The 26,695-nt window shown below is 39.8% G+C and overlaps 1 protein-coding gene across 1 annotated transcript in view; it reads left to right on the forward strand.

Annotated features, from left to right (window-relative positions):
- LOC126185051 (uncharacterized) overlaps positions 1 to 26,695 on the forward strand; it is a 707,909-nt gene that overhangs the window by 255,588 nt on the left and 425,626 nt on the right. The window contains exons 30-31 of the mRNA XM_049927806.1: positions 15,317 to 15,582; positions 26,454 to 26,651. Coding sequence (XP_049783763.1) covers positions 15,317 to 15,582; positions 26,454 to 26,651 — 464 coding nt within the window. The remainder of the gene's footprint in view (positions 1 to 15,316; positions 15,583 to 26,453; positions 26,652 to 26,695) is intronic.

Raw genomic sequence — 26,695 nt, forward strand, 5'->3', positions numbered from 1 at the left:
TTTATGATGGGCATTCAAGTTAACTCATTCAAGAAAAACATGCATAACATGATTACTTTAAGAATTAATATAAAGAAATACATCTAAATTTACATCTGTACTCTGCAAACCACTTTGAAGTGCACGGCAGAAGGTACATGCCATTGTACCAGTTATTAGAGTGTCCTCCCATTTCATTTACATATGGCGTGCAGGAAGAATGGTTGTTTAATTGCCTCTTGTCCTCATGATCCCTATGTGGGCAACACATAGGAGATTGTAGTACATTCCTAGAGTCACCAATTAGAGCTGGTTCTTGAAACATTGTAAGTAGGCTTTCATGGGATAATTTGTGTATATTGTCAAGAGTCTGCCAGTTTAGTTTCTTCAGCATCTCTGTGACTCACTTGAGTGGGTCAAACAAAATTGTGACTATTTGTGCTGCCCTTCTCTGTATAATATCCTCTGTCAGTCCTATCTGGTATGGATCCCACATGCTTGAGCAAATTCTAGAATGAGTTGCATGAGTGATTTGTAAGCAATCTCCTTTGCAGACTGATTGCATTTCCACAGTATTATATCAATAGACCAAAGTCTATCACTGCCTTTATGCATGCTTGAGCGTGTGTGATCATTCCATTTCATATCTCTACAAAGTGTTACATCCAGGTATTTCTATGAGTTGGCTGGTTCCATCTGTGACTTACTGATATGATAGTGATAGGATACTACATTTCTTACTTTTTTTTTGTTTCATTCTGTGAAGTGCTCAGTTTTACATTTCTGAATGGTTAAAGCAGTTTGCCAACCTTTGCACCACTTTGAAATAGAATTAACATCTGACTGAATATTTATGCAGGTTCTTTCAGATGGTACTTCACTGTAGATAACAGCATCATATGCAAAAAGTCTGAGGTTACATGTGCAAGGTTATTAATATACAAAATGAACAGCAAACATTCCATCACACTTCCCTGGGACACACCTGAAGTTACTTCTACATCTGATGATGACTCTCCATCCAAGATAACTTGCCGCATGCTCCCTACCAAAAACTCCTCAGTCCAGTCACAAATTTCTCTTGATACACCATCTGATTGTACTTCTGACAATAATTGTAGATGTGGCACTGAATCAACTGGTTTTGGAAATTAAGAAATACTGTATCTACCTGACAGTGTTCATCAATGTGAGTTTGATTTCACATGTATGATGTTTTTGAACTTCATGGTGGTTGAAATGGAGGAGGTCATGATGTTCATGATGCCACAGAATGTGTGAGCTCAGAATATGTTCAAAGATTCTACAACAAATCAGTGTCAAAGATACTGGGCAATAGTTTTGTGAATCACTTCTATTGCCCTACTTGTAAATGGGTGTTAATTGTGCTTTCTTCCAACTGCTGTGCACAGTTTTTTGTTCAAAGGACCCGTGATCAGTTATAGTTATAACAGGGCTAACTCAGCCACAAATTTTGTATAGAACTTGATAGGGATTCCATTGGGTGCTTGAGCTTTGTTCAATTTTAACAATTTCAGCTACATGGTCATTATAATTAAAGTTAAACTTTCAAACCACTGTAGAAATAACACCACTGGCCAGAAAGACATCAAATTGCAATGGAATATTATCATAGAAGGGGAAAACATATGGCAGAAGAAAACTAAATAGTTACAAAATGTAGCAATAGATGGTGCTGTAAGCATCATAATTTAATTGTGGTTGACTACAAATGACAAGTGAATCATACAACAATGCCTAAGGTGTAAATTTGATGTTAAACAAACTGTGCTACTCAGTGTGGATGGGTGTACAGGTGTGATACTGTTAGTTACAAAAGTCCATCCATCAAGGCAAGGTCGTATCACATCAGATGGCAAAAATCAGTTTTTAATTGTCCTGAGGCCAAAAACTGCATAAAATGCATCACTCACATTGGTTTTTAATTGTCTTGAGGCCAAAAAACCGCATAAAAAGCGTTAATCAAAATCAAATCGGATTATTAATTTCCGTGTGACTGACACAAAACATGTTAAATACGCTGTCCACCATTTCTGCAACAAGTTGAAATTGAGAAACAGCATGTTCCACAACAGACTGAAGTGTTTCCATGGTCACTTTCAGGATGTGTTGCACATTGCATGCGTTCAGTGCAGCTAAGTTTGCAGTCAGAACACTGAACACAACATCTTTCAGATAGGCCCACAGCTAGAAGTCACACAGATTAAGATCAGGTGATTGGGATGGCTGGGCTGTAGGGAAATGGCTGCTGATAATTCCAGGGTTTATGAAGTGGCACTTCAGCAGCTGCTTAACTGGATTTTCAATGTGCGGAGGTGCGCCATCTTGCATAAAAATGGTCCCATCCATGCTGTTGGAGAGCTGGTATGACGTGATTGCGCCACTCATAGTACTTATCAGTGATGGTACAGATAGCAGGACTGGAAGCACCTGTCTGTTTAAAAAAAAATGGCCCTATCGTAAATGATGCTGTAAACCCGCACCACAAAGTAACCTTTTCAGGATTAAGTGGTACTGGTTGATTTGGGTGTAGATTTTCTGTTACCCATATCCAGCAATTCTGTGTACTGACATATCCTGCCAGATGGAAATGGGCTTTGTCTGTCCACAAAATCTTCCACAGCCAATCATTGTCCATTTCCATGTGAGCAAGAAATTCTAAAGCAAAGATCTCTTTTGCTGGCAGGTCAACAGGTAGCAACTCGTGCACATGGGTAATATTGAATGGATAGCAAAGAAGAATGTTTCCTAAGATTTTACGCACTGTGCTCATGGATACATCCAATGTTCGGGCAGTTCTCCGTGCACTATACATTTGCACACCACCACGTGTCTCCTTCTGCTTTGCTGTCGCCACTGCTTCCACTGATGTCGAATCAATTTGTTTCCTCCCTCTACCAGGTTACACACCGAAAGAACCCATCTCTTAGAATTTTCTAATCATTTTCTCCACACCCATGGCAGTCATCAGACCAATGCCTTTTTGCAAACCCTTCACTGTCCGAAACTTCTACAGAGCGACATGTGCACATTCATCATTCTTGTAATACAGCTTTACAAACAGAGCATGATCCTGCATTGAGACAGTCATGGTGAATATCACAGATGCAAAACGAGGAAAGATTGTGTACCCAGTGTGTTTATACCAACTTCAATGTGTCATGCACATGACAGGAGTTTTCGTTTACTTATTCTGACACATAGAGTGCCATTTATTGATCGATTTTCACACAATTTTTTTCTTCTGCCATATGTTTTCCACCTTCTCCGATAATATTCCATTGCAATTTGACATCATTCTGACCAGTGGGGTTATTTCTACAGCAGTTTTAAAATTTAACTCTAATTATAGTCACCCTGTATTTCTTAACAGCACTGAGGCTAGCAGTTATTTCACTTATCTTTTCAGTGGTACAAGGATTAAATTTGGGCCATTCTTCTCGGTTTTCCTATGTAAAGGAATATTTGAAAACAGACTTAAGCATTTCTGCATTTGCTTTGCTACCCTCAGTTTCAGTCCCTGTCTCATTCACAAGTGACTGGACACTAACTTTGACACCACTAACAGCCTTTACTTATGATCAGAATTTCTTTGGGTTTTGTGAAAGATCACTTGGCAGTGTTCTCTATGGTAGACATTGAAGGCTTCATGTGTTGCTCTCTTGACAGACAAATGAATTTCATTCAGCACCTCTCTGTCTTTAGTCCTATGTTTTGTTTGACATCTATTGTATAGTAGTCTCTTGTTTCTCTAGAAGCATCTTTACCATTGAGGGTTCTTCCTGTATCACCTGCTCTGATGGTTACATAACTATCCAGTGCATGGGCATCTCTTCTTTTAAACTTGAGCAGAAGTTCATCTACATGCTTGTGTCCTGTGCTGAAAGTTTCAAGTTCCTGAGTGTGATCTGACAATACTGCTTTTTATCTAGTTTACTGAACATATATGTCTTTCTACTTGTTTTATTTAGCCTTTGGACTTTAGTAATGATTGTTGCTATGACGGCATCGTGGTAACTGATACCATTTTTGATGTGGACATACTCAAGGGATCAGGCCAATTTGTTGCCATTAGATCCAATATATTTGCATCATGGGTGGTGTTCTGAACTATCTGTTCTGGGTGGTTTTCAGAGAAGGCACTGATTAATGTTTCACAATATGTCTTGTGATGCTCACCACTAACAAAACTGTAATTTTCCCAATTGATTGTCCTATTATTAAAGTATCCACCAATGATTACAGCATGATTGGGTAACTTATGTACAAATGAACTAAGGTTTCCTCGAAAGTTTTTGGTTACATCATTAGATGAATCTGGTGGGCAATAGAAGGAACCAATTACCATTTGATGCTAACCCTTATTCTGAGATTTGTCCAAACAATCTCACATGCTTCAATTTTTATCTCAGAGGATTTGAGTTTTTTGTCTATTGTAGCAAAAACACCACCACCATTTTCCATTAGCCTATTCTTTCAATATACACTTACAATTTCCCCAAAAGTGTCACTGTTATCCATTTCAGATATCAACCAGCTTTTGATACCTAGTATTATGTGGGCTTCACTGCTATTTGGGAGCACTTCAGACTGTGCCATTTTGTTGCAAATGCAGTCAACTACTAGGATTATAATACTCTCACCTGTGGGGGTCATTCTTTTGGATGTTATACTTTTGGGTTTCCTATAGCTGTCATTATCTGGAGTGGATGGAGATTCACCTAAACTAAAATACCTTTGTGTGCACCCCACAAACATTCAGCTACCTGGGTAGCAGCCTCTGATGTATAGCACACGCGTGATCCATTTAGAGGGACCCTATATTTCTCAACTGTATGGTGCAAGTCCATGAAGTCACAGCCTGACATACCACAAACCTTAAAAGTCTCTGTTTCAGTCCTTCCACTTGGCTCCGAACCATGGAGCCATGATCATATCAGGGTACAATGCTGCAAATTGTGAACTTCATTGAAACTCTGTGTGCAAGGTATGTCTTCTCAACCTTCTCTACCAGTTGCTGGAATAACCCAAGTATGATCTCAAGGCCCAGGTGACAGGCATTGTTTGTTACACCGTTGCCAGTATCTGCACTTGGTTGCTGCCAGAATAGCTTCTTCAACATGTTGACTGAGGCCCCTAGGCATACACACTGAGTGCACCTGGTGTTCTTCCCTGTCTCTTGCTGCCAGTTTCTGAAGAAATTCCATTATACTGTATGATAGAATTGTGGATTATTAATAGACCTCCTACCCTTTTGTGTTTGCCTGCTTTCAACACAGGACAAAAGAAGGTTCCCAAAACTGGTGAAGTGAGTTCCACTGTTTCGCTGAAAGAAGTCACCTTGAACTTGGTTAGGGAGATTGGTATAACACCCTGAGTCCTCCCTGGTCCCCATGTACCCTGTACAGGATGCCTATATCTACTATTGACCTACAACTTGTGATCAAGTGGACAGATAATGACAGATCCTGTACATCCTGCAGAGGAGACTCGATTCACAGGAGAGGATAGTACTGGGGGTACCTGTGGTACCTATACCACAGGTACAATACTCTCAGGAGATCTTCCAACACAATGATACATAGCAGTTGCCAGTCGACTGATTACAAATGGCAACCAACTCATCCTGTATTTTAGAACAGCATTCACAGTGAGGCTGGTGCAGAGTATTATAGGATAGTGAACAAATAACTTTAAACTAAACCTGCTAACTATCTTTTAACCTGTTGAGGTAAAAAATTACCAATTTCCTATCAGAATTGAAACAAATACACAAAATGGGTTTTCCATTAAGGCAACAGAAAAACCTGTGGTAAAAATTAATAGTTTCCTAAAATTTTTTGAGTTTAGTTATAGTCATTAACAAAGTCAAAAACAGAGTCAATTTATGATGAATATAGATAATAAATACTTCTCTTGAAGGATACGCTAGATGTGATACAATATGTTAGCTACAATATCTGCTATAGTAACTAAATTACAAATGCTAAGTTACTATGAATTGGGTTATGCATAGGACAACAGTAACTTCCAAAAATTCCCAAAAATGTACATTTATTTACACTGTTATACACTGAAATTCAAAGTGATCTATTCTTCGCAGTGACTGTGAATCAAAATCGATGATTTCCTATTAAATAAGTTGTCCACAACACTCATACTGATAACTTATAAAAATTTTCAAAAATATAATTTTGTAAACACCTAACAATTCTCAAAAATAATCTCTTTCTAATGTATTTATACAAGGATCATAGAGAACAATCTATGTAGGACATTTTTACTTGAGGTGTCTCCCTCAAAGTGAACTAGCACAGTGATTAAAGCACTGCCCCTATATATCCACCTAAATTCTGGTTTTCAGCAGTTTCTTTAAATTTATTCCGGCAAATTTCAGGATGATTCCTTTTAAAAGTAAGTGGCTGATGTTCTCATTCTTTCTCCAGTCCTGTCTTGTCCATCATGTCCAATGCCCTCATCAGAACATTATACCCTCACTGTCCTTCTTTCCTTCTTCCCTTTATTGGTAGTGTTCCAGCATTAGTCTCACTTATCAAAGGCAGTGATAGAAATGTTTTACTATCTGATGGAAACCATTAATAATTACTGCTGAAAGCTTTATTCACAAGCAAGTCTTGTATCAGGTATCAGATAGTCAAGTTGGATCCCAAAAGAAATTGTATAGCCACTGCTAGAAGTAATGCAGTTTACACTAGTGAGACTACTGTACATAAAAGATGTGAAGTATAGGACAGATAATTTTTTCTGCCAGTTGGAAATTGAAAATTCTTACTTGCTGTGTAATAAGTAAACTACAGTGAGAATGCTGAGGATATTAAATACAAGTTTCCTGATCATACATTAACAGTAGGGAGCCATTATATTTTGTTGACTATTAACAGCAGGAATCATAAACCCAAAAAAAAAAAAAAAAAAAAAAAAAAAAAAAAAAAAAAAAAAAAAAAAAAAAAGCACTATTAAGGAATTATCTGAATCATACAGAAATCAGTAGATGTAATGTATGTGTACAGACAAACAAATGATTACAATTTCAAACAAGAAAAAATGGATGATTTATTCAAGAGTAGGAGCTTCACAAATTGAGCAAGTCAATAATGCATTGGTCCACCTCTGGCCCTCATGCTAGCAGTTATTCACCATGGCATTGATTCATAGAGTTGTTGGATATCCTTTCCAAATTCTGCCCAGTTGGTGTGTTAAATCATGAAAATCCTTAGATGGTTGGAGGCCCCACAGTGACCTTGCTGGCCAAGGTAGGGTTTGGAAAGCACAAAGACGAGCTGTAGAAACTCTCACTGTGTGCGGGAAGGCATTATCTTGCCGAAATGCAAGGCCAAGAAGGCTTTCCTTGAAGGGCAACAAAAAGGGGCCTAGAATATAGTCAATGCACCACTATACTGTAATGGTGCGAGAGATAACAACCAAAGGGGTCCTGCTATGAAAAGAAATGGCACTCATGACCATAACTGCTGGTTGTCAGGCCATGTGGTGGGTGACATTCAGGTTGGTATCCCACCACATCTTTGTCCTAGAATCTCATTGACTGGAGTGGAATTGTCATAAGTGATGAGTTATGCTTTGAACTGAGCAACGACGACCAACAAAAACATGTCTGGAGATGCTCCAGACAGTGGTGGGATATGACCTCGACCGTCACCCGACATACAGCCTGACAACCAGGAGTGATGGTCTGGGGTGCCATTTCTTTTCATAGCATGACCCTCTTGGTTGTCATGCACAGCATTCTTACAGCACAGTGATAAGTCAGTGATGTTCTATGCCTCATTTTGTTGTCCTTCGTGGCAAACCATCCTAGGCTTACATTTCAGCAAGGTAAAAGTCTCACATGGTAAAAGTTTCTGCTGCTTGTCTTTGTGCTTACCAAACCCTACCATGGGCAGCAAGATTGCCATATCATGCCCCAATAGAAAACATTTGGAGCATTAGGGGCAGGGCCCTCCAACCAGCTTGGGATTTTGATGATCTAATGTGTCAACGGGACAGAATCTGGCACAACTCTATCAATAAATGCCAAGCTGAATAACTGCTTGCCTGAGGGCCAGAGGTGGACCAATGCATTATTGAAGTCCTCAATTTGTGAAGCTATTTCTCTTGAATAAATCATCAAATTTTTCAGAAAGTGCCATCATTTGATATATACACACAACAAATTAAAAAAGGAAAATATTGTTGACTTATAATGAGAACCTTGTATCTCAGAACAGTTATGAGTGGTTTTTCTCACTTAACATGGTTGCCTAACAATATACATGGTTTGCTTTTCCCTTCACTAGGCATAAGAGGTTTTCTACCTAATAATTCAATAAAAATAATTCTGTTTAGGTTTGTGATATGAGGTTTTCATTCTAAACCAATGATATAAAGTCTTCTGGGATTTGCTTTGCCTGGTTTCAGGCTTCAATTCATTGGTAGGACACTGTAACATGCAATTCATCCAGATAGAAGATTGCTTACAAAACATTCCTTGTAGCCCATTCTAGAATATTGCTCAAGTGTGTGGTACCCATAAAAAATTGGACAAGCAGGGGATAGTGTATGCATGTAAGGGAGGGCAACGTGAATGGTCACTCAGAGTATCATGGAAACACTGAAAAACCAATGTTAACTGAAGAAACTAGGAAAATACTACAATCCCCTGGTTATAACTCCCATAGGGATGACAAAGACAAGGTTAGGCTAATTACAGTTCACACAGACTCATTTTAGCTATCATTCTGCCTACTCTCCATTAGAAAATGTAATGGGTAGAAACCACAATATGTGGTACATAGGAAAGTAACCACAGCATTTAACAGTGATTTGCAGAGTACTGATATAGATGTAAGAAGGTCGTGTTGAAAGAATCATTCAAGCATTGACCAGGAGAAGTTTAGAGAAAGCACGAAAGTTTGACATCAGAATGGCTAAATAAGGATTTGATCCCATATCCTCCCAGGTGCAAATTCCATGACTTAACCACTGTACTACTTAACCTGTTATTGTATGACAGACATTAAAGTAGCAGTGATATCCAATCATGTTTATTCTAGTGTTATCAAATTTCAGTTAAAACTATTGTGTGACAGTTACATCACATTGATAAGAGGAGAAAATTAAATAATTAATCATGTAGTCCAGGCTGTTCTAATGCTCGCCTATGAAGAATGTCAGGAATAAAATATGTAGAGTAATGTTATCTGCAACTTGTACAACTACCTCACAGGCAATGCAGATATTATAGACTATGCATCAGGCAGTGCTATTGCGTGCATTCTGTCCATGTGCAAGCTACTTGGGCATCCCTACTTGCAGCTACTCAGCTGGAATTTTATGAGTGCACTGACTTCCTGATTGCCCACATTTCAACTGTTTGTCCACACTTTCGTACCTTTGCCCATGGGTGCTCACTCAAGTGGGAACAGTCTAATGTGGTCGAACCTTCAGGAACGTGAAACAGGTCAACACATACATTAACAAAGAGAAGCAGTAGTTTGGAACATCTTTAATAATTAACTATTACTAAACTTCTGTAAGCAACTCATGCTTATTCAACATTAGTTTAGCAGGGCAGACACTGCTTTGAAAAACCTGCGACCTCTTCAGTTATTCTAAGTAACAGCAGTTTACATATTAATTCTTGTTTATTATTTATATGCTTACTATTGAAATACACTCTTTGAAATCTTGAAGTCATCAGGGATAAAATATGGGGAGGAAATGTTATTTGGTACTTGTAAAGGAACCCAACTACAGTTGTATTGCAACTTGGACACCCAACACAACTACGAATGGTAGTACAACTTTATTAGACTGTGGCATGTACACCAATCACCATAACATATACTGAACACAATAATGTAAGGAACCACCAAGCGAGGTGGCGCAGTGATTAGCACACTGGACTCGCATTCGGGAGGGCAACGGTTCAATCCCGCATCCGGCCATCCTGATTTAGGTGTTCTGTGATTTCCCTAAATTACTCCAGGAAAATGCTGGGATGGTTCCTTTGAAGGGGCATGGCCGACTTCCTTCCCTGTCCTTCCCTAATCCTATGAGACCGATGACCTTGCTGTTTGGTCTCTTCCCCCTAACAATCCAATCCAAATAATGTAAGGCAAATGTATGCAAACTGTAATAATATTATGATTGAGTGCGAGTGTAGCGTGACAGGGTTTAAATAGGCACTCGCCTGTGGTGAGCTCTGTTGGATGTTCACAGTATTGCTCTTTGATGGTGCTCCCTCTGAGATGACAACACACTGCTAATACATGTGGTTTTCAAATGTGTACACATTACTTCATTCATCTTCCCTAGGGGAACATCTTGAATTCACGAGATGTCCATGGCATCTTCCTCCACGAGGCTGTGACTGAGGTGACATACAGATACTGGGGCATATGGTTGGAAGTACTTGGGGTGCAGGCAGCATCACATTCCCCCTTCTCGTGTCAACCCATACGGTAGGATGGGTCACATCAGCAGGGGCTCCATGTCCACATCAGGTCCAGGGCCTGCTGGTGGTAGTGCCCCCACAGTTGGCAGCTGAAATGGAGGAGACAACTCCGGTGTGGATGGCGGTTGCATCAGTACTGGCAGCAGTATTGAAGAAGTTGTGACAGGTTCCTCCACCAATCATGGCAGAGACCCAGCCGCATGAGGTGATTTGTTGAAAGATGCAGACTGGCATAGCAATGTCAGTGTAGGGCTGTCCAGAGTTCCACATGCAAGAGCAAGTTGTCGTAATGATGGGCACAGAGACCCTCCTCTGTATGGATGTTGCAGAGACAGCAGCCGTAGCATCAGGAGATGATGGTGGGAATTCATTCTGGGTGATGACTAAACCCGCATGTCCAGATGGCTGGGGCCAAAATGTGGTGAATCCTGCAAGTGTTGCAGAAAGAAACAAACTCCAACAACACAAACTGATGGCTGTTATCAGAGATCAATGTTGTCAGAAGTCTTTCAATAGAATTTTTTTTTTTTTTTTTTTTTTTTTGACAGGACTGCCACGGTCGAAGTTGATGGGCAAAAAACAACATATGGGAACTGAGAGAACTATTATCCAGTATGCATTAAGGAAATGCTTGTGGAATCTAAGTGGAGATGATCCCAGGCCTGTAAAGGCTGCAGCCGTGGAGCAGCTTGCTGCTATGTGCATTGAGAACGTGCCATAACCAAATGAGTGATGTCACCATCCAAACCAGGCCAAGAAACATAACAGCAGGTTAACACCTTGGTGTGTGAGACCCTTCAATGATCTGCGTGCAGCAATTGCATGATCTCTGAATGAAGAGCTGAGGGAATGACTACATGATGACCTGAATGGCCCATATCAAGGAATAGGACACCATCAATGACAGAGAAATAATGCTAACACACATAGTAGTTATGGAGGGGGTCAGATGACCACAATGGAGGGGTCTCAAGCCAGCCAAGTTGTATGCAATGTACCATAGTCTGTAAAATAAGATCGGTAGCACTAGCCTACACCAACTGATAAACAATGGTGAGGGCTTGTTTCTCTCTCTGTGAATACCTAGTCTGAGCTGCATTTAGCATCTTCAACGCATATGCAGTAGGCCACTTGGAGCCATCAGAATATTTATGAGCTAACACCACCCACAGCCCCTGCTAGGATGCATCTGTTGCTAACACTAAATGTTCTTCCAGTTGGTAGGTTATGAGGCAAGGTGTAGATTGTAACATAGACTTCAGTTTGGAAAATGCCATTTCACATGCATTGCAACCAATAGAAACATGTCCCCTTACACAGTAAGGGCTGTCTGTGACTCTGAAAAGAGTGTATGTAAGTTGTTGAGATGTTCAGCAGTGGAAGAACTGGAAACCACAATATCATCAAGGTTGTTGACAGCCAGGCACAGACCCTGTGAGGTTTTCAAGAAACCATTGAAAAGTTGCAGTGGAGCTGGCCACACCAAATAGTAACCACAAGTATGAATGCAAGCCAAATGGTGTGTTAACAACCGAGAGCCATAGAGAGTCAGTATCAATGGGGAAGTTGCAAATATGCATTGGAGAGGTCGATCTTCAAAAAATACTGATCACCAGCAAGCTTAGCAAAAAGTTCGTTTGGGCATACCAAGGGATACATGTCAATGACAGACTGTGCATTGACAGAAACTTTGAAATTGCTCCAAAGGCATAACCATCCTGATGGCTCTTGACAATGACTAATGGGGTAGCCCAATCATTGCACAGTATTGGTTGGATGACCCTTGAGGCCATGAGGTGGTTGAGCTCCATCTTGACTTGGTCATGGAGTGGCATTGACACCATATGAGCATGAAAGAAACGGGATCTGGCTGAAGGTTTCATGGTGATGTGGGCTTTGAAATTATTGGCACAACCCAACCCTGGAGAAAACAGGGCAGCAAATTCAGAGTATAAAGAGTGAAGTTGTGTATAAGGCACTTGATCAGAGATGTGATTAACTTAATGAGAAATGGTAAACCCAAAAAGGTCAGTAGCATCCAAACCAACAAATTTTTTGTGGGTGCATTGTTCACCACCAAAAAATTCAGCTGACGAACCAGAGATGTATATGTGACTGGGGCCAAGAAACTACCCAATATCAGGATGCTTTGTTTATTGTAGGTGACTAATGTACATGAAACTGGCACTAAATGGGAGAATCCAAGTTCATGTATGTTTGCAAGGTGAGTAATGAAATGGCAGCACCAGTGTTGACCTGCATGTGGAAAACCTTCTGATAAAACTTGACATCAATAAAAAGTATATTGGGTGCAATAGAGATTGCTGGTACCCAATTGACATCCGTGTCATTGTCTGCAATAGGCGGTTAGAATTTGTTGTTGCAAACAGGAGCAGCATGACATGTTGTGGCACTGGTGGCAAATAGCCCAGTGCTTAGGACAATCCAGCCTATCGTGCGTGACAAAATGTGATGAACTAGAGGGAAGCCTGGAGCTCTTGCATTGTTGTTCCTTACCAGGTTTACTGAGCTTCTACTGCAGCCATGGCTGGCCCAGTGAGATGGGCTTGCATTTTGCATGATGTTTTACTTTCACACGGACCACTGCCACCATATCATTTCCGTGTGAACTGTCGGAAAAATGACAGGGGGGAAGTGGGTTGAACTTCTGCAACCTCACCTCACACCATAATTCAGTTTGAGTTCCCAGAGCCCTCAAAACCTCAAATGATATTGCAATAGTCAGAATGTTGGTGCTGACTGAGATGCCACAGTGTCACAGTAGGAACTCCATGCTGATCAACCAGCTGGTGTAGAAGCTCATCAGTAGCACCGTCAGACATTGTAGACACTATGGAGTACCAACCAGAGGCTTAAACCATGTGAAGAACAGTCCCACATACATCATCACTTGTGTTGTATCTTGGACACAGAACACAACTAAGAATGTTACTACAACTTTATTAGAATGTGGCACGTATGCCGAACACCATAACACACACTGAACACAATAAGATAAGGCAAATGAATGTGAAACATAATAAAACAAAACTGAGCACGAGCATATCACAGCAAGATTGAAATAGGCACTCACCTGTGGCAGGCTCTATCAGAAGTTCACAGTATCGCTCTTTCATGGCTCACTCTCACAGATGATAACACACTGCTAATGTGTGTGGCTTTGAAGTCTGCACATATTACTTCAAGTTGTAAGAATCAATGGACATGAAAGAGAAGCGGAATAAAGATGGGAGTGAAAAAAGTTTGTAGCCTATGACCAATGTTATCTACCTCGTACATAGTACAAGAAATTAAGGAACCAATGAGGACATTTGGAATACGAATTAAAACTCAAGAAAAGGAAATAATAACTATAAGGTTTAACAATTACATTGTAACTATGTCATGGATGATGAAGGACTTGGAAGATCAGTTGAATGAAACATATAGCAGCCTGAAAGGAGGCTACATTGTGAAAATCAACAAAAATTTAAACAAAGGTAATAGATTGTTGCCCAAGTAAATTAAGCAATGCTGAGAGAATGAGACCCTTCAAGTGGTAATAGATGAGTTTTGTTAGTTGGGTAGCAAAATAACTGATAATGACAAAGAGGATCTAAAACACAGACTGGTGATAGGAAGAAAATATTTTGTGAAAAAGAGAAATTTGTTAACATCAAGTATAAATTTGACTCTTTTTGGAAAGTGTTAGTTGGGAGTGTAGCTTTATATGGAAGTGAAGCATGAATGATAAACAGAGCAGGCATAGGCCATGGCTGGAAGGTTTGGGACAGTGCTTATTGCTGCTACTGGAATGCCTGACATTTTTGAGCTACTCTCTCAATATCCTCATCTACACATGGCCAGAACACATACCACCAGGCAAAGCTCTTCACTCTGGAAATGCCCCAGTGGAACTGATGCATGAGTTGCAATATGTGGGAGCACAGAATCTCTGTAATGACTACTAGACACTGGCTGTCTTGCAGATGCAATAATATGGCATCTTAGAAAAGATTAAGTGCGTGACAGCATTTTCAAAAATGAAGTTCTGTGGAGTCTGCATAAGGAAGTACTTGCTGCAATCCAGTTTGTATGAACTGCAAGCTTGTCACTATAGTGGATCCTTAGGTGTGGCTGCTATGACATCTCTTGAAGATACGGGAAATTCTAGCACTAATCACAAGATCCTATAGAACATAAGCAATATAGTGATTTTTATTTGTTATTATGGTGTTCTATCATGAGGCGATAGAATAATCAGTTAACTTAAATTAATATTTAATCTGTAATCCATCAGATATTCTACCATCAATATTTCATATAATCATATAATTTTTTTGTTGCATAAGCTCTGATGTATTTCAAATTACCACTTAATTTCTTTGTAAGTTGTAGATTTTTTTATTTGTAGTACACCAGACCACACAAATAATATATTTGACACAGTAACACTGGAAATGGGCTTCTAGCCTGAAACCTAGGTCTTCTAAAATATAAACCTGTGAAACATATGGAAAACCATGTTTTTGTGTGATGTAGGGTAGTTAAATAAAAAAAATATAGTTAGTCAGAAGGCATCTTGTGCTCTTCCTTCCTTTCTTTCTGTCTTTCATTACCATAGAGATCAAAGTGATGAGATACATAAACACATTCATTTATCACACTGAAAGTTTCAGTAAAAAACAATATCCATGAATATCCTCCACATTGTTTAATATAGATACAAAAATATTGAAATAATTTTGTTTCTTTTACTGTTTTTTCTCCATTGTCTATATTTGTGTACTTATCAATATAGTACTACAATATGTAATATATGAACTTTTCTTTCACACACAGGTCACTTTGAGAAGCTCACAAACAGTTTCCTCTATTTCAATATCACTACTCCAATACCAAATTATAGCACGATAGTTGGTCGTTTTGGGTATTCTGAAGAAGAACGACACTTGGTTGCTCTTGTGAAGAGTCCAGTTGGTGGTTTGGGAGTAGAAGTGCAATTCTATATTCTCAACTCCAAAAATTTTGATATTGTGTTCCAAGTTTTGTCTCCAATGGAATTTCTAAGAGAAGCAGTAATAATGGCAAAATTAAAGCCTAACATGGTAATTTACAAATAATTTGGTGTTCATTATTGAAAATTCATAATAGGGAAATACTTATACTGATCACAATACAATTTTCACTAGATTACTAATGTATGCAAAACAGAATTGTTAATAATGCAAGAGGTGTAAATTAAAATTTTAATTTTTGGATGGTGCAATTATTTAACAGAAACAATGCTCTCAGATGTGTTCTTTGCTTTTCAGGTGTAAATCACTCAGTTTCTGGAAATTAAAGGAGTGACACTGTCATAAATGTACTGTAATAAATGACTTTTTTGCTGATACAAAGAGACATGTAAATGGCTTAGATATGTAGAAAGAATTCTCAAGATTTATCATCAAATATTTTGAAACCCCATGAGAGTTTAGAGACAAGCTTTCAGGACCAGTGTTGCATAACGTCAGGCGCGTAATGGGGCCCCTTAGGGATATGGCAGCAAGGGAGGGGAAGAAAACCAAAGTGCACTCCGTGTGCATACCGGGGGGAGTCATTCCAGATGTGGAAAGGGTCCTTCCGGATGCCATGAAGGGTACAGGGTGCACCCATCTGCAGGTGGTCGCTCATGTCGGCACCAATGATGTGTGTCGCTATGGATCGGAGGAAATCCTCTCTGGCTTCCGGCGGCTATCTGATTTGGTGAAGACTGCCAGTCTCGCTAGCGGGATGAAAGCAGAGCTCACCATCTGCAGCATCGTCGACAGGACTGACTGCGGACCTTTGGTACAGAGCCGAGTGGAGGGTCTGAATCAGAGGTTGAGACGGTTCTGCGACCATGTGGGCTGCAGATTCCTCGACTTGCGCCATAGGGTGGTGGGGTTTCGGGTTCCGCTGGATAGGTCAGGAGTCCACTACACGCAACAAGCGGCTACACGGGTAGCAGGGGTTGTGTGGCGTGGGCTGGGCGGTTTTTTAGGTTAGATGGCCTCGGGCAAGTGCAGAAAGGGCAACAGCCTCAACGGGTGCGGGGCAAAGTCAGGACATGCGGGGACCAAGCAGCAATCGGTATTGTAATTGTAAACTGTCGAAGCTGCGTTGGTAAAGTACCGGAACTTCAAGCGCTGATAGAAAGCACCGAAGCTGAAATCGTTATAGGTACAGAAAGCTGGCTGAAGCCAGAGATAAATTCTGCCGAAATTTTTACAAAGGCACAGACGGTGTTTAGAAAGGATAGATTGCATGCAACCGGTGGCGGAGTGTTCGTCGCTGTTAGTAGTAGTTTATCCTGTAGTGAAGTAGAAGTGGATAGTTCCTGTGAATTATTATGGGTGGAGGTTACACTCAACAACCGAGCAAGGTTAATAATTGGCTCCTTTTACCGACCCCCCGACTCAGCAGCATTAGTGGCAGAACAACTGAGAGAAAATTTGGAATACATTTCACATAAATTTTCTCAGCATGTTATGGTCTTAGGTGGAGATTTCAATTTACCAGATATAGACTGGGACACTCAGATGTTTAGGACGGGTGGTAGGGACAGAGCATCGAGTGACATTATACTGAGTGCACTATCCGAAAATTACCTCGAGCAATTAAACAGAGAACCGACTCGTGGAGATAACATCTTGGACCTACTGATAACAAACAGACCCGAACTTTTCGACTCTGTAAGTGCAGAACAGGGAATCAGTGATCATAAGGCCGTTGCAGCATCCCTGAATATGGAAGTTAATAGGAATATAAAAAAAGGGAGGAAGGTTTATCTGTTTAGCAAGAGTAATAGAAGGCAGATTTCAGACTACCTAACAGATCAAAACGAAAATTTCTGTTCCGACACTGACAATGTTGAGTGTTTATGGAAAAAGTTCAAGGCAATCGTTAAATGCGTTTTAGACAGGTACGTGCCGAGCAAAACTGTGAGGGATGGGAAAAACCCACCGTGGTACAACAACAAAGTTAGGAAACTACTGCGAAAGCAAAGAGAGCTTCACTCCAAGTTTAAACGCAGCCAAAACCTCTCAGACAAACAGAAGCTAAACGATGTCAAAGTTAGCGTAAGGAGGGCTATGCGTGAAGCGTTCAGTGAATTCGAAAGTAAAATACTAGGTACCGACTTGACAGAAAATCCTAGGAAGTTCTGGTCTTACGTTAAATCAGTAAGTGGCTCGAAACATCATGTCCAGACACTCTGGGATGATGATGGCATTGAAACAGAGGATGACAAGCGTAAAGCTGAAATACTAAACACCTTTTTCCAAAGCTGTTTCACAGAGGAAGACCGCACTGCAGTTCCTTCTCTAAATCCTCGCACCAACGAAAAAATGGCTGACATTGAAATAAGTGTCCAAGGAATAGAAAAGCAACTGGAATCACTCAACAGAGGAAAGTCCACTGGACCTGACGGGATACCAATTCGATTCTACACAGAGTACGCGAAAGAACTTGCCCCCCTTCTAACAGCCGTGTACCGCAAGTCTCTAGAGGAACAGAAGGTTCCAAATGATTGGAAAAGAGCACAGGTAGTCCCAGTCTTCAAGAAGGGTCGTCGAGCAGATGCGCAAAACTATAGACCTATCTCTCTGACGTCGATCTGTTGTAGAATTTTAGAACATGTCTTTTGCTCGAGTATCATGTCGTTTTTGGAAACTCAGAATCTACTATGTAGGAATCAACATGGATTCCGGAAACAGCGATCGTGTGAAACCCAACTCGCATTATTTGTTCATGAAACCCAGAAAATATTAGATACAGGCTCCCAGGTAGATGCCATTTTCCTTGACTTCCGGAAGGCGTTCGATACAGTTCCGCACTGTCATCTGATAAACAAAGTAAGAGCCTACGGAATATCAGACCAGCTGTGTGGCTGGATTGAAGAGTTTTTAGCAAACAGAACACAGCATGTTGTTCTCAATGGAGAGACATCTACAGACGTTAAAGTAACCTCTGGCGTGCCACAGGGGAGTGTTATGGGACCATTGCTTTTCACAATATATATAAATGACCTAGTAGATAGTGTCGGAAGTTCCATGCGGCTTTTCGCGGATGATGCTGTAGTATACAGAGAAGTTGCAGCATTAGAAAATTGTAGCGAAATGCAGGAAGATCTGCAGCGGATAGGCACTTGGTGCAGGGAATGGCAACTGACCCTTAACATAGACAAATGTAATGTATTGCGAATACATAGAAAGAAGGATCCTTTATTGTATGATTATATGATAGCGGAACAAACACTGGTAGCAGTTACTTCTGTAAAATATCTGGGAGTATGCGTGCGGAACGATTTGAAGTGGAATGATCATATAAAATTAATTGTTGGTAAGGCGGGTACCAGGTTGAGATTCATTGGGAGAGTCCTTAGAAAATGTAGTCCATCAACAAAGGAGGTGGCTTACAAAACACTCGTTCGACCTATACTTGAGTATTGCTCATCAGTGTGGGATCCGTACCAGATCGGGTTGACGGAGGAGATAGAGAAGATCCAAAGAAGAGCGGCGCGTTTCGTCACAGGGTTATTTGGTAACCGTGATAGCGTTACGGAGATGTTTAACAAACTCAAGTGGCAGACTCTGTAAGAGAGGCGCTCTGCATCGCGGTGTAGCTTGCTCGCCAGGTTTCGAGAGGGTGCGTTTCTGGATGAGGTATCGAATATATTGCTTCCCCCTACTTATACCTCCCGAGGAGATCACGAATGTAAAATTAGAGAGATTAGAGCGCGCACAGAGGCTTTCAGACAGTCGTTCTTCCCGCGAACCATACGCGACTGGAACAGGAAAGGGAGATAATGACAGTGGCACGTAAAGTGCCCTCCGCCACACACCGTTGGGTGGCTTGCGGAGTATAAATGTAGATGTAGATGTAGAAGATATTAAATTATGTAGTATTTTATTTCCACTTGCATCACTTGTACCTTTGGAAATAAAACTAGACATAACTTTCTTATAAATTCTGCTCTGCTGAAGGGGATCTAATACACCACAATGAACTTGTTATGGTGATAGTGTAACACAGATTTATAGTGTTTCCCAAGATGCATATCAGTGAGGCCAAATCACATTTATATTTGCATACATGTTTTTGTGAACAACTATTTTTTTTGCCATGAAACTAATGAAACTCCAAGGAGATATCATCTACATTGTCCACTATTGATGAAGACTCTGCACATTCAGCAGCTCAGTGTGTGAAAGCATTTCATTTGACACTTGTCAATAAAAAGAAATATGGTGCTTCAGCAAACATATAAAATGTATATAGTCTGAAAGGTTCTTGGGCTCAGCATCTAATTGTATTATCTAAACAGCACAATATTTCCACAAGGTTGCTGCTCACCTTCATCAGGTGTGACTGTGGCTAGTTGTTGTGGCTCGGTGATTTGTACACTTACTTACTGATAGGTACTACAGTCCTTGTAGAACCTTGGCCACCTTTTTCACCTGTATCCATTCATCTCTATCTGTTGCTTTCCTTCTCCAGTTCCTGATTCTCATTGCTTTTAGGTCCTCTTCCATATCTCCAAGCCACCTTTTCCTGAGGTTACCTCTTCTCCTTTTCCACTTGAGATTTCTTGTAAAAAATTTCTTAACACTCCAAGTTTCTGGCATTCCCTGTACTTGAACAGTCTATTTTATTCTTCCATGCTTGATTTTTACTGAATTTTCTATACTTGAACAGCCCATCTTATTCTTCCATGCTTGATTTTTGCTACAATTTTCATCTGTTCAGGAAGTGTCTATAGTTCTCCATTTGTCCTTATTCTGCAGCTTTGCTACAATTTTCATATGTTCAAGAAGTGTCTATAGTTCTGCATTTGTCCTTATTTTGCAGCTTTCTTCCTCTCTCACTTCCACAAATATATTTTTTGAAACCTTCCTTTCACATCTCAGTATCCAGCCTTCTTCTTTTGTAGTCATCACCCAGCCGAAAGATCTTAATATAGACAAACATATTTTGATTTTTGCATTCCCACTAACATTTCATGATAGAAGGTTGTATACATAGAAGAACCCTCGAGATACTAAAAGGTATCAGATTAAAACTGAAGAAACTGCAAACAGGTGGGAATTTAAGGAGATGGGACCTGGATAAACTGAAAGAATCAGAGGTTGTACAGAGTTTCAGGGAGAGCATAAGGGAACAATTGACAGGAATGGGGGAAAGAAATACAGTAGAAGAAGAATGGGTAGCTTTGAGGGATGAAGTAGTGAAGGCAGCAGAGGATCAAGTAGGTAAAAAGACGAGGGCTAGTAGAAATCCTTGGGTAACAGAAGAAATATTGAATTTAATTGATGAAAGGAGAAAATATAAAAATGCAGTAAATGAAGCAGGCAAAAAGGAATACAAACATCTCAAAAATGAGATTGACAGGAAGTGCAAAATGGCTAAGCAGAGATGGCTAGAGGACAAATGTAAAGATGTAGAGGCTTATCTCACTAGGGATAAGATAGATACTGCCTACAGGAAAATTAAAGAGACCTTTGGAGATAAGAGAACCACTTGTATGAACATCAAGAGCTCAGATGGAAACCCAGTTCTAAGCAAAGAAGGGAAAGCAGAAAGGTGGAAGGAGTATATAGAGGGTCTATACAAGGGCGATGCACTTGAGGACAATATTATGGAAATGGAAGAGGATGTAGATGAAGATGAAATGGGAGATACGATACTGCGTGAAGAGTTTGACAGAGCACTGTAAGACCTGAGTCGAAACAAGGCCCCCGGAGTAGACAACATTCCATTGGAACTACTGACGGCCTTTGGAGAGCCAGTCCTGACAAAACTCTACCATCTGGTGAGCAAGATGTATGAAACAGGCGAAATACCCTCAGACTTCAAGAAGAATATAATAATTCCAATCCCAAAGAAAGCAGGTGTTGACAGATGTGAAAATTACCGAACAATCAGTTTAATAAGCCACAGCTGCAAAGTACTGACACGAATTCTTTGCAGACGAATGGAAAAACTAGTAGAAGCCGACCGCGGGGAAGATCAGTTTGGATTCCGTAGAAATACTGGAACACGTGAGGCAATACTGACCTTACGACTTATCTTAGAAGAAAGATTAAGGGAAGGCAAACCTACGTTTCTAGCATTTGTAGACTTAGAGAAAGCTTTTGACAATGTTGACTGGAATACTCTCTTTCAAATTCTAAAGGTGGCAGGGGTAAAGTACAGGGAGCGAAAGGCTATTTACAATTTGTATAGAAACCAGATGGCAGTTATAAGAGTCGAGGGGCATGAAAAGGAAGCAGTGGTTGGGAAGGGAGTGAGACAGGGTTGTAGCCTATCCCCGATCTTATTCAATCTGTATATTGAGCAAGCAGTGAAGGAAACAAAAGAAAAATTTGGAGTAGGAATTAAAATCCATTCAGAAGAAATAAAAACTTTGAGGTTCGCCGATGACATTGTAATTCTGTCAGAGACAGCAAAGGACTTGGAAGAGCAGTTGAATGGAATGGATGGTGTCTTGAAGGGAGGATATAAGATGAACATCAACAAAAGCAAAACGACGATAATGGAATGTAGTCGAATTAAGTCGGGTGATGTTGAGGGTATTAGATTAGGAAATGAGACACTTAAAGTACTAAAGGAGTTTTGCTATTTGGGGAGCAAAATAACTGATGATGGTCGAAGTAGAGAGGATATAAAATGTAGACTGGCAATGGCAAGGAAAGCGTTTCTGAGGAAGATAAATTTGTTAACATCGAATATAGATCCAAGTGTCAGGAAGTCATTTCTGAAAGTATTTGTATGGAGTGTAGCCATGTATGGAAGTGAAACATGGACGGTAAATAGTTTGGAAAGAGGAGAATAGAAGCTTTTGAAATGTGGTGCTACAGAAGAATGCTGAAGATTAGATGGGTAGATCACGTAACTAATGAGGAGGTATTGAATAGGATTGGGGAGAAGAGAAGTTTGTGGCACAACTTGACCAGAAGAAGGGTTCGGTTGGTAGGACATGTTCTGAGGCATCAAGGGATCACAAATTTAGTATTGGAGGGCAGCGTGGAGGGTAAAAATCGTAGGGGGAGACCAAGAGATGAATACACTAAGCAGATTCAGAAGGATGTAGGTTGCAGTAGGTACTGGGAGATGAAGAAGCTTGCACAGGATAGAGTAGCATGGAGAGCTGCATCAAACCAGTCTCAGGACTGAAGACCACAACAACAACAACAACTAACATTTCTAGATTTGAATAGATTCTACAAGGAATTTTCCACCTACTGTCCTTTCTTAAATTTCTACACCTGTCTTATCATCTTGTGTTAAATATTTATACACTTCCACTCTTTCATACTCTTTCCCATTTAATTTTATCAAATTCTCTATTCTATTCCTACCAGGATCTCCTATCATCATATACTTTGTTTTGATTGTATTCACTTACAGTGCTAACCTCTGAACCACTACTTCTTATGCACTGTAATTATCCTGCAAAGTTCTGACATTTCTTGCAGTTAATGCTACATCATCTGCATATGCCACCAGCTGGACGTGTTGGTTAAATATTGTCACCCCTGGTTTTGTACCTTTTCTACTGCTAAGTTAAAGAGTAGTGCAGCCCTCTCCCTAAATGGAATCCTTCTGACAACTCTTGCCTGTTCTGACATTGATAACTGTTACTTTCATTGTCATTTTCATAAGGCTCACAAATTTTAGTGAAATTCTAAAATCATTCATAATCAGGGGAATCTTATTCCTCTCTGGACTGTCACACGATTGTTTAAAACCAATGTATAACATACAAAGTTGCTTTCTTGAGCAGTTGCCCCAGTAAACAATATTTGGTCCATTGTAGATCTATTTCTCCTAAATCCAGCCTGATATTCTGTCAGTATCATTTCCACACAGTATTCTAGTTGAGAGGTTAAAATCTTACTAATTAATACATTGTATCCAAGACAATAGTCCTGTGGTAATTGCTGCACTCTTGACTTATTGCCTTTCTTAGGTAATGGGCAGATTACTCCCACACTCCAATCCTTAGGCTTTTCTTCATTTATCCATAACTGCTTCATTAATTCATTAACAACTATTTCCATCTTTTTTCTCCTACATTTTAATGATTTGGCATCTGTGCCTTGTTATCCTGCTGCTTTATTATACTTTAACTTTTTAATTGTATTCTTCACTTCCTCTATGTCTGGAGGTTCTTCTTCCTGCTCCTGTGTTTCTAATTCTTACTCCAGTTCCAAATCCAGTTATTCCTCTTCCTCATTCAAGACATTCTGTCTGTTAAATCTGCTTTTTCGGTTCAGTAATTTTGTAAAATGCTCTTGCAATCTTACAAAAGCTTTGCTTTTATCTGCAAATACATTTCCATCTTCATCCTTATAGAAGACTGTGTTCAGTTGGAATCCTCTCATCAGTTCTATACACCTTTCATAAAATTTCTATATCTCATTATTGTCTCTCATTTCATCCAATCGCTCTTTCATCCTCTTTTCATACTGCCTTTTCTTCACCCTACATAACTTATTCCCTCTTTTCCCCTCTATATTCTTCCACCATTGGTCTCGTTTTCCTTTGCAGCATTTTTTGCCTCACTTCATATCTACTTGTCAAAACATTTAACTATTCTTTTGTGTTCTACCCTCCCCAGTACTTCCTCCAGCACTATGCTGATGGCTGTTTTCAGTATCTCCCATTTAGTTACTGCATCCCCTTTCTCTCCTGTGGTTTTTCTTGTCTCAAAAATCTCTTCTAATTTCTTCTTGTATTCTTCTTGCTTTTCTTTAATTTGAAGACTTTCTGTAAAGTGATTTGAGAAGGAAAATGGATATTGTTGTAGGCACCTGGAATGTGAAGACACTTAAGAGACCTGGCAAATTGCAAGAAATTAGGGAAGAAATGGATAAGTATTGAATGAGAATAGTGGCACTACAAAAAAGAACAGGGAACAATAGGATCAAGGAAACATATAATGATGTCTATAGGTGCAGACATAGACCACCATGGTTATGGCTTTCTTATACATAAGCTAATGAACGTAAATGTAATTAGTTTCATAGCAGTTAGTGATCAGTTGTGTCCTTTGGGATTTGGGACAAAAATTTTTTATATTACAATGACATGTCCCAGTTCTACAGAGGATGCAAAGTAGAGGAAGAATTAGCAAAGTTGGAAGGCATGTTGCGAAAATGATGCATTCCAATCTGAATGCAAAGTATGGGGCAAGGAGAATTCTGTAGGGAAATAATATTAAAAGAAAGCCTACTGACATCAGTAATGATAGTGGGCTATGACTGATAGACCTCTCATCAGTGGGAAACAGATATTAATTTAAAGGAACTCATGGTTTCCAAGGGATGATATTAAGATAAACACTTGGGTGTAGTGTGGATAAGATATAGACAGAAGCCAGATCTTGCAAGAAACAAAATGAGTAAAGGAAAAGCAAAACACAGTTTATACACTGGTTTGTTAGAAAAGTGCAGGTGTCAAGAAGTGGGGCTGTAACATTATTATAAGAAGTGTTGACATCCAGCTCTCCCTGCCAAAGATGCAAGCCACGGACACAGCTTGTGCATTGTGGGAAAGTTCACCTACAAGCTGCAAACCTGAGAGACTGGACACAGCCAAAGTGTTGGTGCTGGCTTAGCTGTCCCAGCTTTGACTACCCATCAGTATAATTGCACTGAATTTATTTGTCTGTGACTGATGATTCCTTAGTGCTACCAGTGATAGTTCCCATGCTTTGCTGAGTTGAAAAGCTTTGCCTCTGTTAATTAAGTTGTTAGCTGTATGATTTTGATTACTTCTTTAATTACAGAGTCTCAGTTTGTGGAGGCAGATGTCTGTGTTCATCACATCTGTCTTTAATAAAGTGACACATCTAGCCAATATGTCACTCAGTTGAAGGCAGATACAATGAACCAGATGAAACATGAGATTAAGTCAGCCAAAAATCTATTGGTGAAAACAGTCTTGATACAGGACACAGCATGAATTATCGAGAGACCAAGATCTTGTCAGCCTCCACATATTTCACTTCCGTCATTAAAGAAGAATTTTAAATATTTATAGCTACCAACTTAATGACCAGAGACATATATTTTCAGTTCAGAAAAGCATGGGAACCAGTATTGGTGGCACAAAGAAATCATCAGCTGCCGGCAAACTAATGCAACTAAGCCATCTTCAACATCTTTCCCACACCCAGTCACAGGGGTCCAAAATTTGTGCCTGAACTTTGCCATGCCATGCATGCAGCATCTGCCACTAGCCTCCCCCACAGGGGTATTGATGTCAATATTCCCTGTGATGATGATATAGCCCTCTTGGTACCTGAACTTTTCTAGTGAACCAGTGTATATACTGACAAGACACAACAGCTAGCCACAGTCACATGTAGAGATGACAAGTAGGTGCTTCATGTAAATATTATGCATTCTAGACTCTAGGATCTGACACTATGCCTGAGAATCTTCAAGCAGTTATTACATCAAGAAAGTCCCAAACAGCACAATATCTTTATAGTTTGAACTATCTTTATTCAACATATACCATTACATTCACATTTACTTACTAGCAGTCCCCTTAGTAACCAGTATCAGTACACTCTTTGCTGACTGTGGGAGCTCTGCTTCCCTGTGTCACCCAAGGGCATTGGCCAGCCCACATGAGGTCAACCCACCTGGAACAGTTTATATTGCAGTAGTGTACTATCCTGCCCAGAATTACACATTTAACAACTTTGCTAAACACTATGAAGGACTGTGGTTATCCCTGTACTTGCTAACATTCCTTTTATCATGCTCATTCAGGTGGACTTTCATTGTTCAAGCATTTATCATTTTACCATTACTCTACATGGTGTTTGTTTTTTTTTAAATATTTTAGTTTTGAAATACAGTGCTACATATTGCTTTGCAAGAAATTTTCTTAAGTAATTTTAAAGAATATTAAGTTTGTCAATACTTCTAATTTATTGCAGGCAAACTTCAAAGTTGGCTGGAACAAACTAATCCTAGGATTTTCTGGAATTTGGTATTATATGAATATTACAAATTTCGAGTATTCATATAAAATTTACACACCAGTGGAGAGGTTTGAAGAGACTGGCTTTACAGCCAAGATTTTATATGGAAATGGACTTGATTTTGACATGAGCCTCCTACTAGCAGGAAAGAAGGTATGTAAAATAATATACAATTTTACAATATAATGAAGTTTTTA

The sequence above is a fragment of the Schistocerca cancellata genome, chromosome 4 (assembly GCF_023864275.1).
Source record: "Schistocerca cancellata isolate TAMUIC-IGC-003103 chromosome 4, iqSchCanc2.1, whole genome shotgun sequence".
In the NCBI taxonomy this organism is placed as follows: domain Eukaryota; kingdom Metazoa; phylum Arthropoda; class Insecta; order Orthoptera; family Acrididae; genus Schistocerca; species Schistocerca cancellata.